This window comes from Melitaea cinxia, chromosome 18 (genome assembly GCF_905220565.1).
Source record: "Melitaea cinxia chromosome 18, ilMelCinx1.1, whole genome shotgun sequence".
NCBI classification, from domain to species: Eukaryota; Metazoa; Arthropoda; class Insecta; order Lepidoptera; family Nymphalidae; genus Melitaea; species Melitaea cinxia.
Window position 1 is genome coordinate 13,915,126 of NC_059411.1, and position 15,302 is coordinate 13,930,427.

General features: G+C 45.9%; 1 protein-coding gene across 1 annotated transcript in view; it reads left to right on the plus strand.

The window, feature by feature from the left end:
* Window positions 1–1,300: 1,300 nt before the first annotated feature.
* LOC123662284 (DNA damage-binding protein 1) overlaps window positions 1,301–15,302 on the plus strand; it is a 34,110-nt gene continuing 20,108 nt past the window's right edge. The window contains exons 1-16 of the mRNA XM_045597145.1: window positions 1,301–1,471; window positions 1,883–2,031; window positions 2,411–2,676; window positions 3,652–3,751; window positions 3,907–4,012; window positions 4,549–4,631; window positions 4,932–5,085; window positions 5,403–5,627; window positions 6,047–6,209; window positions 6,409–6,517; window positions 7,065–7,258; window positions 8,132–8,280; window positions 9,540–9,711; window positions 9,996–10,139; window positions 10,663–10,786; window positions 11,977–12,184. Coding sequence (XP_045453101.1) covers window positions 1,411–1,471; window positions 1,883–2,031; window positions 2,411–2,676; window positions 3,652–3,751; window positions 3,907–4,012; window positions 4,549–4,631; window positions 4,932–5,085; window positions 5,403–5,627; window positions 6,047–6,209; window positions 6,409–6,517; window positions 7,065–7,258; window positions 8,132–8,280; window positions 9,540–9,711; window positions 9,996–10,139; window positions 10,663–10,786; window positions 11,977–12,184 — 2,407 coding nt within the window. The 5' untranslated portion in view covers window positions 1,301–1,410. The remainder of the gene's footprint in view (window positions 1,472–1,882; window positions 2,032–2,410; window positions 2,677–3,651; window positions 3,752–3,906; window positions 4,013–4,548; window positions 4,632–4,931; window positions 5,086–5,402; window positions 5,628–6,046; window positions 6,210–6,408; window positions 6,518–7,064; window positions 7,259–8,131; window positions 8,281–9,539; window positions 9,712–9,995; window positions 10,140–10,662; window positions 10,787–11,976; window positions 12,185–15,302) is intronic.

A 15,302-nucleotide genomic window follows, 5' to 3' on the forward strand; every position in this document is an offset into this window, starting at 1 on the left:
GAGTCAGCATGCCGATCTTAACGGGCTTACTTATTAGAAAACTGAAAATCAATCCTAATACTAAAAAAAAATACTGATCTGACTGATCAGTTCTAGTAAGCAGCGAAGAGTTTGTCTGAATGACATTCACATTGACAAACAGTATATTATGTGGCCGATCCTATTATAAATTCAATTTCTAACTTTGTAAATAGTAGGTATTTTATTTAAATTTTTGTTAGTGATTACTTATTTTGATTCTTTTTATTTGTTCATCTCAATATCTAGCTGTCTACAAACAAAAATACTGTTCTTCTGTACTTATATGTAATTTAACAATAGGACCCAGCTAACTTTAATGATCCTTAATCGACTTAGAAAAGCGTTACTTATTATATTTACTATAGGTTTTACGAAAAATATAAAGGTTGGAAAAAAAAAATTAATCGTAATTTTTCTTTTCATTACCCAAACTAAGTATCAGTGTGAAGCTGTGATTTGGTTCGCCCCAGGACTTCAAGCAATACGAAGGTGTTGTAATTGTATGTTTAAAAGCATCATTAAATTAATAGTAAATTAGTAGCCAAGGGCTGTAAGGCATCAATTGTAGCCTGAGATAATTATTAGTGCGCCTTTATAGTTCGAGGATGCAATTGATGCTTACACCCGAGCTAACTATTCCGCTTTACATCTCGATTGTGAGGTAAGTAGAAAAAAACCGGCATTACAAGAGTATAACATTTTATTTGTTGAAATTTATAGAAATAAGAACAATTTTCAAATTTTAAGGACAGGTGTTTTTTGAAAATTGATGACTATTATACTCACACGAAGACAAGGCTGAATAGAAAGCGACCTCTTTAGTCATTAGGCTGAATGCATGATGTCTATTGCCAGTATGATGGTTAGACATGTACGCGAACTTTTTGAAAGAAAGTGTTTTTTTTTAACTACTTACCGCACTAGGGCTTTTCTAGCTACATTATTTCCCTAGAGCGCTAATTAGTCACCTACAACTTACAAGCCCCATTTGGAGGTAATAAGAACCTACTTACCGAACATGAGAGATGTAAAAATAATTTTACAGTATCGAAAAAATCGATATTCTTAACTCGATTATTTAATTCCTACAATCCGTGAAAACGATATGCTCGTTAAACATTATATTTCAGAAACATAATGTTGGATTTCATATTTACAAAATTATGCCCAGTTACTTAAAAATATATAATCGAAATCACAATAGATCGAACTGTTTTTAAATCACTTTTTGTAGTACCGATTCTAAGACAATATTGATAAAGTGATAACATCCCTAGTAAACAGAACAGGCGGCGTATAGCCGACAGCCGTTTTCGATATTGTAATGGTGAAAGATATAAATAAAAGAAAAATAATTAGAAATTAGGACCTATAATATAGTTTTTGATCATGGCTTACCACTACGTTGTTACTGCACAAAAACCAACAGCGGTCACAGCATGTATAACAGGTAAATAACTATAATATTTCTAATAGAGGTTAACTATAACAGTGTTTAACATTGAGTTATTTTTGTCTAATAAGATTATTATTAATGATAACATTCGAGCCTATGGATAAAAAAGTTTAGAATTTCTTAAAATTGATAGAAAACTTGTAGATATGTTATTTTCGTTGCTAATTATTTCGTATTTTTATTACATATTTGCCTTTTTTGTTAAAGACCATTGAAATTTTTTTTTTCCCTACCGTAATTTTATAAAGTTTTTACTATTTAAAAGCTGAGAATAACTTTTAATATTAACACACTGAAAACTATTTAATGTACCTTCGTGTATTAAAGAGATTATAAATATTATTTGGAGACTATAAATATTATTTGAATAGGACTGTTGCTAAAAAGCATGCTTCTTTATTGTAGGAAATTTTACATCACCTACGGATTTAAACCTTCTGGTAGCAAAAGTGTCTCGTCTAGAGATGTACCTTGTGACTCCAGAAGGTCTCCGTCCTATGAAAGAAGTGGGTTTATATGGCAGAGTGGCTAAAATGAAACTTTTTAGACCTCCGGTGAGTTATTAGTTTATTCTTTTCAAATAGTGTGTATCTTATTATTAAACATTATATATTGTGTTTTAAAAAATTTCAATCTTGAAAGTGCTATATTCAGATTTAGTCATCATTCACCTCTTATTTGTCACAGTTTTATATCATAAAACATATATAGTACATAAATATATAATATAATGTTAACAATCTTTATCTTTCACCAACCCTCCATTAAGTTAATTTTGTATAGTGCGTTGTGTTTTTCAGTGTGTCTGAGCTTTGGCATCATTAAAATTAATGTACATTAAAATATATATATAAGAATATTACACAGTACAAAAAACCTAAAAATTACATAATACCCTTAAAATGTATTTCATATGTGACCTTCTAATTTCAGTATGAGAAGAAAGATTTAGTATTCATATTAACAGCAAGATACAATGCTATGATATTGGAATGGAGAACTGGAGCCAATGGGGAATTAGAAGTGGTAACCAGAGCCCATGGTAACGTAGCTGATCGGATTGGAAAGCCATCAGAAAACGGTATCCTTGCAGTCATTGACCCCCAAGCAAGAGTTATTGGATTGAGACTTTACGACGGTTTATTCAAAATAATACCACTTGATAAAGACTCTACTGAGCTAAAAGCTGCTAGTTTAAGGTATGTTGTTCTCTTGTGGTAGTAGGCTCAATCACCTCCAATGATAAATATTTCTATTAGACCAATCGAATGTTTTTTTTTTGTGCCCAGATCCTTGAAACAGTATTCTGTACTGCAGAGGACAGTTAAGTGTAAACTGTTAATTATTTTACTCTCTATTTGGTGATAATTTTAATGTGAGCTCCACTGATACTAGAGATGTTGTCTTGATTTTTATATTTTGAAACATTTCTTTACTACCAACACAATTGTCTTTGAGGAATATATTTGGGAAAGAACCCTGAACCTTACAGGAGAACACAACTAAATGATACTGTTTTCAAGTAATGTTGTGTTCTGTGGTGAGAGGTGGCTAGAACCCCTTGCGAGTGTCAGCAACACGCTTGCAATGCTTCTATTGTTGCAAGCATCTATAGGCTATAAACAGCTAGGCTACAGTAACCGCTTACCATCAGATAAGCAGTAACCGAGTTTACTGACCTCGTCATTCATCATCATCATCATTAACTTCAGCCTATCACAGTCCACTGCTGGATATAGGCCTCCACCATGTGTTTTGCCCATAATCACCATGCTGGGCAGGTGGGTTGTGACCGTAGAGCTGGCTTTGTCGCACCGAAGACACTGCTGCACATCTTCGGTCTGTGTATTTCAAAGCCAGTAGTTGGATGGTTATCCCGCCGTCGGTCGGCTATATAAGTTCTAAGGTGGTAGTGGAACTGTGTTATCCCTTACTCATGTATTACGACACCCACGAGGAGAGAGGGGGTGGCTATACTCTTTACTACCGTAACCACATAACACCGACCTAGTCATATAAAAAAAAAATACCCTCCACTTATAACTAAAAATCTAAAAACAGTATTATTGTTTATCCTTACTTGTATAATAGACAGGTAATTACGATAAGCATATTGTTATAAAGACAATTATATATTATTATGTAAATCCATTAATGGATATTTTTTTTTTCAGATTGGAAGAATTGAATGTATTTGATTTAGAATTCTTACACGGCTGTTCTAATCCAACTTTAATTTTGATACACCAAGATCTCAATGGAAGACATATAAAGGTATATTATATATCAAATATTAATAGTATGTAATTACTGTGTACTATCTACATAGTAGAACGTCTACGTAGTACTTCTACAGCTTTTTGAAGATGGAAACTTTGTATAAAATTAGTTACTAATATCTATAGTAAAGATACATTTATTTTTTACAGACGCATGAAATTAATTTAAGAGATAAAGAATTTACGAAGATACCATGGAAGCAAGACAATGTCGAGACTGAAGCCTGTATACTTATTCCTGTACCAAGTCCACTAGGTAATTATAAATATTGAGGCAAACAGCAGGGAATATCCTATATATATATGGGGAAGTACCTCGACCTAACAGAAGATCACAGCTAAATGATACTGTGCTTACGTAGTGTTAAATTATTTAAGTGAGTAAAGCAGCTAGTGCTTCTGAAGAGGGTCGGATATAAAGTCGACAAAGCATTTGTAATTCTTCTAGTGTCGCAGGTGTCCGTATGTTTCGGTATACGCTTACCGTCATATAGACTGTTTACATTTTTTAAAATATATTTTTTTATATCTTATAACTTACACACGTTCATCTGTTCCTAATGTAAGCAATGCTTGTGTTAATAGGTAACAGCCGACTATTGTCGCTAAATATTTTAATATATATACATATATATAAATACAAATATAACACCCAGACTCAGGCGTTAATAGAACCCACACCCCCTTTGAGCAGACAGCACTGCCACTACAAACTGCGCAAATGGGGTAGTCATAACAACAGGTGTGATTTTCTGGTAAGATGAATGACATTAACGATTTGTTAAATTACAGGTGGTGCAATAGTAGTTGGACAAGAATCTATAGTATACCACGACGGTCAGAGTTATGTAGCTGTAGCTCCTCCACAGATCAAAGTGAGAATAAAATTCAACTAATTAATTTTAAAAATTAACACGGTTATTTTAATTACAAAAATTTTATAAAACGGAATATTTACCACTGTTTTTTTATTTTTATTTTGTGTCTATTTTTTATGTCTCGTGAACAAGACGTTCATACATAATATCCAAATATTGAGCTCCAAAAAAATAAAAATAAAAAAGAGGTAAATTTAGAGGTTAATTTTAGTAATATTTAATAAATTTGAAAAATCGAATAGGTAGGAAATTAATGCAGAAAGGTATTATATTATTATATTATATTTTATTTTTCAGTTAACTCCTATAAACTGTTATTGTCGAGTTGATGAAAAAGGTATGAGATACCTACTGGGGGACATAGCTGGCCGGCTGTTCATGTTATTATTGGAGCTTCAAGAGAAGATGGATGGAACACAGTCTGTTAAGGATTTGAAGGTCGAATTACTTGGTAAGAAACATATCGTTGACCTCTCTTTCTCTGGTTTGTCGCTCTTTATATGAGAAAAATTGTAAATATAGCCTTAAAATTAAGTAAATACATTTTTGGTGACATGGTAAACATTAATGAATCAATTTAGCATGTTCAGTATTTGTGCATGCCTGTGTTCGAGTTTGCCGAAGCGTATAATGTACTATATTAGAATAGCATTTGTCATTAAGATAGTTACAGTAAGTGTACTTTGTAATAAAATATCAATACGTATATAATATTTTGATGTTAGCCTTCAACAGTAATGTTACATTCATCTTTCCTTACATCCACAGGCGACATCCCCATTCCAGAATGTATGACATACCTAGACAACGGTGTGGTATTCGTGGGTTCTCGGCTGGGAGACTCTGCTCTAGTTCGGCTGGCTGCTGGAAGAGACGACTCCCACGCGCACTACGTTCAACCTATGGAGAGCTTCACGAGCCTTGCGCCCATCGTAGACATGTGTGTTGTGGACCTTGAGCGGCAAGGGCAGAACCAGCTCATTACTTGCTCCGGTGAGTAAGAGGCAGAACCAGCTTATTAGTTGCTCCAGTGAGTAAAGGGGGAACCAGATAATCACATGCTTCAGAGACAGCTCATCACTCATCACGTGTGTCGTTGGGTGGAGGGGCAGAATCAACTAATCATATGGTCCAATGAGTAGGGGGGCAGAATCTGTTGATTTCGTGCTCTGATGGGTGACAAACGGGCAGAACCACCTTATCGCATCCCCATTAATTATTCTCAAGCATATGTAGTGATGTCATTACAGCCTCACATAGATATTACACAAACACAAATTTTATGTGTTATGTGCCAAGAAACATTAATTATTAATTATATAGGCAGGGAATAGGCAGCCAGACACATCAATTAAACATCTCATCTGTGTCACACGCCAACTTTAATTAATTACCTTCATAATCCTCTGCAGGTGCCTTCAAAATGGGTTCGCTGCGTATAATCCGCAACGGTATCGGCATCCAAGAGCAGGCATCCATTGACCTACCGGGCATCAAGGGCATGTGGGCCCTCACACTAGCTCAAGGCGGACAATTTCACGACACTCTAGTACTGTCTTTTGTGGGGCAGACCAGGTACTGTGCTTTAGACTACACGACTAAAGTTAAACTTTCTAACCCTCCTCCTCTAACCCTCTCATCTTCCGTTCGCCTCGCCCGATCACATTTTTTGTAACGCCCTCGTCATGCATTCACCAGCTTACTCCTCAAGTCAAGTGTGTGTAAAGAAGTTTTACTTTAATAAAGGCTATAAATATCTTTATATCTTTCACAGGGTTTTAGCTTTAAGCGGAGAAGAAGTGGAAGAAACAGAAATAAAAGGCTTCGTCTCGGATCGACAGACATTCTTCACTGGGAATGTGTGTCACGATCAGCTAATACAAGTTAGTATTTATGTTAATATTTCAAACTAATTTAAAATCATATAATAACGGTCGCAACTAGTTTTATTATAAGTTTCGTTTTTACTTTTACTAGGTAGACCTAGGCAGATAATAATAGACGAGGGCATCTGACTAACTGTATGAACCGTCTCAGAGGTGACAGTCTAGGGCATCCGACTAACTGAATGAACCATCTTAGAGGTGACAGACTAGGGCATCTGACTAACTGTATGGACCGTCTCAGAGGTGACAGTCTAGAGCATACGACTAACTATGAAACGTCTCAGAGGTGATAGACTAGGGCATCTGACTAACTGTATGGACCATCTCAGAGGTGTCAGACTAGGGCATATGACTATCTGTATGAAACGTCTCAGAGGTGACAGACGAGGGCATCAGACTGACTGTATGAACCCTCTCAGAGGTTCAGTCTTGGCAGCGACTTTGTATTCTTATAAAGTGTTAGTGTACGATTCTGTGCTATAGGTGATCGCGCACCAATGACTCTATATTGTTACAAAGTGTCACTGTTGTAACCGCCCCGCAGGTGACGGACGAGGGCATCCGACTGATCGCGCGCGAAGAGCCGGGCGCGGGCGCGGGCTGGCGGCTGGGCGCGCGCTGGGCGGCGGGCGAGCGCGCGCTGTCCGTGGTGGCGTGCGCGGGCGAGCGCGTCGTGGCCGCCGCCGGCCCGCGCATCTACCTCGTGGCCGTGGGGCACGCCGAGCTCACTCTACTGGCGTGAGTGCCCTACACCTGTACACACTTCACACTGTCCGTGGTGGCGTGCGCGGGCGAGCGCGTCGTGGCCGCCGCCGGCCCGCGCATCTACCTCGTGGCCGTGGGGCACGCCGAGCTCACTCTACTGGCGTGAGTGCCCTACACCTGTACACACTTCACACTGTCCGTGGTGGCGTGCGCGGGCGAGCGCGTCGTGGCCGCCGCCGGCCCGCGCATCTACCTCGTGGCCGTGGGGCACGCCGAGCTCACTCTACTGGCGTGAGTGCCCTACACCTGTACACACTTCACACTGTCCGTGGTGGCGTGCGCGGGCGAGCGCGTCGTGGCCGCCGCCGGCCCGCGCATCTACCTCGTGGCCGTGGGGCACGCCGAGCTCACTCTACTGGCGTGAGTGCCCTACACCTGTACACACTTCACACTGTCCGTGGTGGCGTGCGCGGGCGAGCGCGTCGTGGCCGCCGCCAGCCCAGGATCTGGATACACATATCCTCAGTCTTAGTTGGTGACAAACCTTACAACAAAATAACCTTGACTATTCATTATCATGTCGAACCTGCGTTAACATGAAGATCAGTACCTCGTAGTGCCTTTTGACTAGGTTAAACTGTCACTGACCCCGCCGCTGGAGACCCAGGATATCCTCTTTTCACCTTTCATTGAAAGTATTCTGGGCACGAGTGGTGAATTTACCACTTGATATGAGTCTACGTATTTTCTTCTTCTTTTTGAATTTAACATATTGTTTCCCAGTTAATCTAGTCTTTTTTTAGTGTCTTCAATATCGATACAGAGATACGACTATAAGATAAATTGCCGTTTTATTTTTAAGCTCTTGGCCAAAGTAAGTGTTTACCGTGTACTATATCTCCACAGATCGGTGACGATGGAGGAAGAGGTGGCGTGCCTAGAACTAGGACCGGGTGGAGACTCCCTGCTAGCGGTGGGGCTGTGGACCGACATCTCCGTACGTCTGCTGCGTTTGCCCGAACTTACACCGCTACACACTGAGCGACTCTCGGGAGGTGAGCTCAGACCACAGACTATTAATACACCCGCACCAAACACACTTACACCATCGACTATTAATACACCCGCACTAAACAGATTCACACCACAGATTATTAATACACCCGCACCAAACACATTCACACCACAGACTATTAATACACCCGCACTAAACAGATTCACACCACAGATTATTAATACACCCGCACCAAACACATTCACACCACAGACTATTAATACACCCGCACCTAACACATTCACACCACAGACTATTAATATACCCGCACCAAACACATTTACACCACCGACTATTAATACACCCGCACCAAACACATTCACACCACAGACTATTAATACACCCGCACCAAACACATTTACACCACCTACTATTAATACACCCGCACCAAACACATTCACACCATAGACTATTAATACACCCGCACCAAACACATTTACACCACCGACTATTAATACACCCGCACCAAACACATTTACACCACCGACTATTAATACACCCGCACCAAACACATTCACACCACAGACTATTAATACACCCGCACCAAACACATTTACACCACCGACTATTAATACACCCGCACCAAACACATTCACACCACAGACTATTAATACACCCGCACCAAACAGATTCACACCACAGATTATTAATACACCCGCACCAAACACATTCACACCACAGACTATTAATACACCCGCACCAAACAGATTCACACCACAGATTATTAATACACCCGCACCAAACACATTCACACCACAGACTATTAATACACCCGCACCAAACACATTTAGACCACCGACTATTAATACACCCGCACCAAACACACTCACACCACAGACTATAGCCCACTAAGATAAACACGATGATGCTACAAAACATATCTCAGGCTGGTTCAAATCACAGTGCTACGGCACGGCATTATGTAGAAATAGACATTACGAGTACTAATATCACATAGTTCTAGCATAACAGAGACGTGTGGCAATGAGGTCGAGTTCTTACAGAAATAACCCCATACCTTAGTCTTCTGCATTTCCTAATCCTTCGAAAATTCTGTATAATTGATAAAATATATCAATGGATTTGTCAAGTTTTTTAGCATTTCTTTTGCACATTTAGTCTTCCTTAAACTTAGTATTTCTACTTATCAAATTTAAATCTTCAATAACTTTTGTTATAATAAGATGTATCCTAAGTAAGAATTAAAAAACTGAAAAATACGATTTATTAAAGAAAAAAAAAATTAATCACCACCTTCAGAAATCATCCCCCGTTCGCTACTCATCTGCGTGTTGGAGGGTGTCTGCTACTTGCTGTGCGCGTTGGGCGATGGGTCTATGTTCTACTTTACCGTGGACCAGGAGACTGGTGTCCTTAGTAACAAGAAAAAAGTGACTCTTGGGACACAGCCCACGGTTTTGCGAAGCTTTAGGTATGGCGTTTTTTATTAATAACAATAACCTTATTTATGTATAAAAAGTAATAAATAAGGAATAGAAAAAAAATGGGGCACTTCATACCAGAATAGAAAAAATTAACTGCCCCAGTTCATCACTTTAGCCCCAGACGATCATGTAGCCATAAAAATTTTCAAATAAATGCTTGCTCAACATAGATCCAGTATAAAAGCAGAACACGCCTTAAAAAATGTCCGATTTTAGCCTACTCTTTGCAAAGAAAAACGAAGCTTTTGATTTAAAAGGTATATGCTTTCAGGTCATTATCAACAACAAACATATTTGCCTGTTCAGACCGACCCACAGTTATTTTCTCTTCCAACCACAAACTCGTGTTCTCCAATGTCAACTTGAAGGAGGTCACTCACATGTGCTCGCTCAATGCACAGGCTTATCCTGACAGGTAAGATTAAGTAATCTGAATCAAAATAATTTAAGTGTAATAATGTGACCATTTTTTATCCTTATTAGAAAGGAGAATTTCTGAGAAGGAATAGAATATCAATATATAATAATTTCGCTACGTTGCTTCATTGCAGATTTGTGGATGAATCATGAATGATTTTTGATGAATTTCTTCAAGAAATGAAATTCCTTGAAAAATCAATTTAACCTGAAATTGAACCAGCAATTTTTTGGTCGTTTTTTTTTTTGTCTAGACTTTTGTCTATATTTTAATAGTATAATGTTATGTGTAAATTATCTTGCTTGTCATGCAATGCCATATCATGAATTGCATGACTTGCCGATAGTTCACTAGAAAATAAAATGTACTGACACAGAAATAATGCTGTCACAAAATAAATAGCGACGGTGGGGAATTAAAAAAAAATCTTTCTTGCCAAAGGATGATGTTCTTATTCCAAAACTATCGTCATTAAACACAACTAATTCATATTTGAATAATCAGTATGCTATTTCAACAGTTTAGCACTGGCCACCGACAGCACAGTCACAATAGGAACAATAGACGAAATACAGAAGTTACACATACGGACTGTGCCACTCGGGGAGACACCGCGTAGAATCGCGTATCAAGAAGCCTCACAGGTCAATATTTTGTTGTTTTGCTTGCGTCTCTTGCATAACACCGTTCATAGACGACATATTATGATCATTAGCTATACAGTTTTGTATTATGATTAATACAATTTTGTTAGGAAACTAGCTGCCTGGACAGACTTCGTTCTGTCAAAAGTTGAAATTGAATAAATGTAACATTTTCCGAATGATTACTTTGTTTATAATTTCATCTTTTTGATTTTTTTTTTTTTTTTTTTGTGTTTATAACCTTCCGTGGGCCTCAAGGAATATACGAAAAAATAAACTAGCCGAATTGGTCGAGTCATTCTCGAGTTATGCGCTTAGCAACATTCATTTTTATTTTAGACTAGCTGACCCGGTGAACTTCGTATCGCCTAACAGTCGATTCCTTAATTTTATTAATTTTTTTTTTTTAGAATTTTTCTCTCCGTAAGAACCATCCTCGTACTTCAAGGAATATTTTAAAAAAAGAATTAGCGAAATCGGTCCAACCGTTCTCGAGTTTTGCGCTTAGCAACACATTCCGCGACTCATTTTTATATTATAGATATGTTATGTAATACGCATTTAACTTGTCTAGACTATTTGGTATATATTATTTTTTTCTCTTCTGTGGTTGTTTTTCTTAACGTTTATTTCAGTATGTACATACATGATATGTAACTATTTTATTTACTTTACATATTATTAGTCTAACAAAACTTAACATCGGGGTCAATGAACTTTATTTAACAAACAAATTTTTCTAAGTGTGCGTCCAAAGCACATTTAACTGAGGTAGGGCACAGCAGGAATTTCCTGCTCAAAATATGGAGCAGCCCGACTGGGGTAGTACCTCGACCTTACAGAAGATCACAGCTAAATAATATTGTTTTCAAGCAGTATTGTGTTCCTGTTGGTGAGTGAGGTGATCAAGCTTCTGGGGGATTGGGGGTTTGGGTCGGCAACGCGCTTGCGATGCTTCTGGTGTTGCAGGTGTCTATAAGCTACGGTAATCGCTTACCATCAGGTGATCCGTATGCTTGTTTGCCGACCTAGTGACATAAAAAAAAAATTATTCGTCATTATTGTATTCACTTTCGTAATAGAGTCGAGATAAATTGAATTCGCGACGAAGCTGTTGTGTATGGCGACCTCTAGACTGGACGGCTAGTGCCGAGGTGTCTGAGGTGACCGGTGTAACGTGGTGTCCGCAGACGTTCGGCGTGATCACGATGCGCGTGGACAAGCTGGAGTGGCTGGCGGGCGGCGCGGCGCCCGTGGCCGCGCGCGCCAGCGCCTCCACCGCCGCCGCCAGCAGCAGCGGCGCCGCGCCCGCCGCGCCCGCCGCCGGCAAGCACGCGCCCGTCGCGCTCGACGTCGAGCTGCACAACCTGCTCGTCGTCGACCAGCACACCTTCGAGGGTACGTGTCTGTCGTGTGTGTCATGTGTCTGTGTCTGTGTGTGTGCCCGTGGCCGCGCGCGCCAGCGCCTCCACCGCCGCCGCCAGCAGCAGCGGCGCCGCGCCCGCCGCGCCCGCCGCCGGCAAGCACGCGCCCGTCGCGCTCGACGTCGAGCTGCACAACCTGCTCGTCGTCGACCAGCACACCTTCGAGGGTACGTGTCTGTCGTGTGTGTCATGTGTCTGTGTCTGTGTGTGTGCCCGTGGCCGCGCGCGCCAGCGCCTCCACCGCCGCCGCCAGCAGCAGCGGCGCCGCGCCCGCCGCGCCCGCCGCCGGCAAGCACGCGCCCGTCGCGCTCGACGTCGAGCTGCACAACCTGCTCGTCGTCGACCAGCACACCTTCGAGGGTACGTGTCTGTCGTGTGTGTCATGTGTCTGTGTCTGTGTGTGTGCCCGTGGCCGCGCGCGCCAGCGCCTCCACCGCCGCCGCCAGCAGCAGCGGCGCCGCGCCCGCCGCGCCCGCCGCCGGCAAGCACGCGCCCGTCGCGCTCGACGTCGAGCTGCACAACCTGCTCGTCGTCGACCAGCACACCTTCGAGGGTACGTGTCTGTCGTGTGTGTCATGTGTCTGTGTCTGTGTGTGTGCCCGTGGCCGCGCGCGCCAGCGCCTCCACCGCCGCCGCCAGCAGCAGCGGCGCCGCGCCCGCCGCGCCCGCCGCCGGCAAGCACGCGCCCGTCGCGCTCGACGTCGAGCTGCACAACCTGCTCGTCGTCGACCAGCACACCTTCGAGGGTACGTGTCTGTCGTGTGTGTCATGTGTCTGTGTCTGTGTGTGTGCCCGTGGCCGCGCGCGCCAGCGCCTCCACCGCCGCCGCCAGCAGCAGCGGCGCCGCGCCCGCCGCGCCCGCCGCCGGCAAGCACGCGCCCGTCGCGCTCGACGTCGAGCTGCACAACCTGCTCGTCGTCGACCAGCACACCTTCGAGGGTACGTGTCTGTCGTGTGTGTCATGTGTCTGTGTCTGTGTGTGTGCCCGTGGCCGCGCGCGCCAGCGCCTCCACCGCCGCCGCCAGCAGCAGCGGCGCCGCGCCCGCCGCGCCCGCCGCCGGCAAGCACGCGCCCGTCGCGCTCGACGTCGAGCTGCACAACCTGCTCGTCGTCGACCAGCACACCTTCGAGGGTACGTGTCTGTCGTGTGTGTCATGTGTCTGTGTCTGTGTGTGTGCCCGTGGCCGCGCGCGCCAGCGCCTCCACCGCCGCCGCCAGCAGCAGCGGCGCCGCGCCCGCCGCGCCCGCCGCCGGCAAGCACGCGCCCGTCGCGCTCGACGTCGAGCTGCACAACCTGCTCGTCGTCGACCAGCACACCTTCGAGGGTACGTGTCTGTCGTGTGTGTCATGTGTCTGTGTCTGTGTGTGTGCCCGTGGCCGCGCGCGCCAGCGCCTCCACCGCCGCCGCCAGCAGCAGCGGCGCCGCGCCCGCCGCGCCCGCCGCCGGCAAGCACGCGCCCGTCGCGCTCGACGTCGAGCTGCACAACCTGCTCGTCGTCGACCAGCACACCTTCGAGGGTACGTGTCTGTCGTGTGTGTCATGTGTCTGTGTCTGTGTGTGTGCCCGTGGCCGCGCGCGCCAGCGCCTCCACCGCCGCCGCCAGCAGCAGCGGCGCCGCGCCCGCCGCGCCCGCCGCCGGCAAGCACGCGCCCGTCGCGCTCGACGTCGAGCTGCACAACCTGCTCGTCGTCGACCAGCACACCTTCGAGGGTACGTGTCTGTCGTGTGTGTCATGTGTCTGTGTCTGTGTGTGTGCCCGTGGCCGCGCGCGCCAGCGCCTCCACCGCCGCCGCCAGCAGCAGCGGCGCCGCGCCCGCCGCGCCCGCCGCCGGCAAGCACGCGCCCGTCGCGCTCGACGTCGAGCTGCACAACCTGCTCGTCGTCGACCAGCACACCTTCGAGGGTACGTGTCTGTCGTGTGTGTCATGTGTCTGTGTCTGTGTGTGTGCCCGTGGCCGCGCGCGCCAGCGCCTCCACCGCCGCCGCCAGCAGCAGCGGCGCCGCGCCCGCCGCGCCCGCCGCCGGCAAGCACGCGCCCGTCGCGCTCGACGTCGAGCTGCACAACCTGCTCGTCGTCGACCAGCACACCTTCGAGGGTACGTGTCTGTCGTGTGTGTCATGTGTCTGTGTCTGTGTGTGTGCCCGTGGCCGCGCGCGCCAGCGCCTCCACCGCCGCCGCCAGCAGCAGCGGCGCCGCGCCCGCCGCGCCCGCCGCCGGCAAGCACGCGCCCGTCGCGCTCGACGTCGAGCTGCACAACCTGCTCGTCGTCGACCAGCACACCTTCGAGGGTACGTGTCTGTCGTGTGTGTCATGTGTCTGTGTCTGTGTGTGTGCCCGTGGCCGCGCGCGCCAGCGCCTCCACCGCCGCCGCCAGCAGCAGCGGCGCCGCGCCCGCCGCGCCCGCCGCCGGCAAGCACGCGCCCGTCGCGCTCGACGTCGAGCTGCACAACCTGCTCGTCGTCGACCAGCACACCTTCGAGGGTACGTGTCTGTCGTGTGTGTCATGTGTCTGTGTCTGTGTGTGTGCCCGTGGCCGCGCGCGCCAGCGCCTCCACCGCCGCCGCCAGCAGCAGCGGCGCCGCGCCCGCCGCGCCCGCCGCCGGCAAGCACGCGCCCGTCGCGCTCGACGTCGAGCTGCACAACCTGCTCGTCGTCGACCAGCACACCTTCGAGGGTACGTGTCTGTCGTGTGTGTCATGTGTCTGTGTCTGTGTGTGTGCCCGTGGCCGCGCGCGCCAGCGCCTCCACCGCCGCCGCCAGCAGCAGCGGCGCCGCGCCCGCCGCGCCCGCCGCCGGCAAGCACGCGCCCGTCGCGCTCGACGTCGAGCTGCACAACCTGCTCGTCGTCGACCAGCACACCTTCGAGGGTACGTGTCTGTCGTGTGTGTCATGTGTCTGTGTCTGTGTGTGTGCCCGTGGCCGCGCGCGCCAGCGCCTCCACCGCCGCCGCCAGCAGCAGCGGCGCCGCGCCCGCCGCGCCCGCCGCCGGCAAGCACGCGCCCGTCGCGCTCGACGTCGAGCTGCACAACCTGCTCGTCGTCGACCAGCACACCTTCGAGGGTACGTGTCTGTCGTGTGTGTCATGTGTCT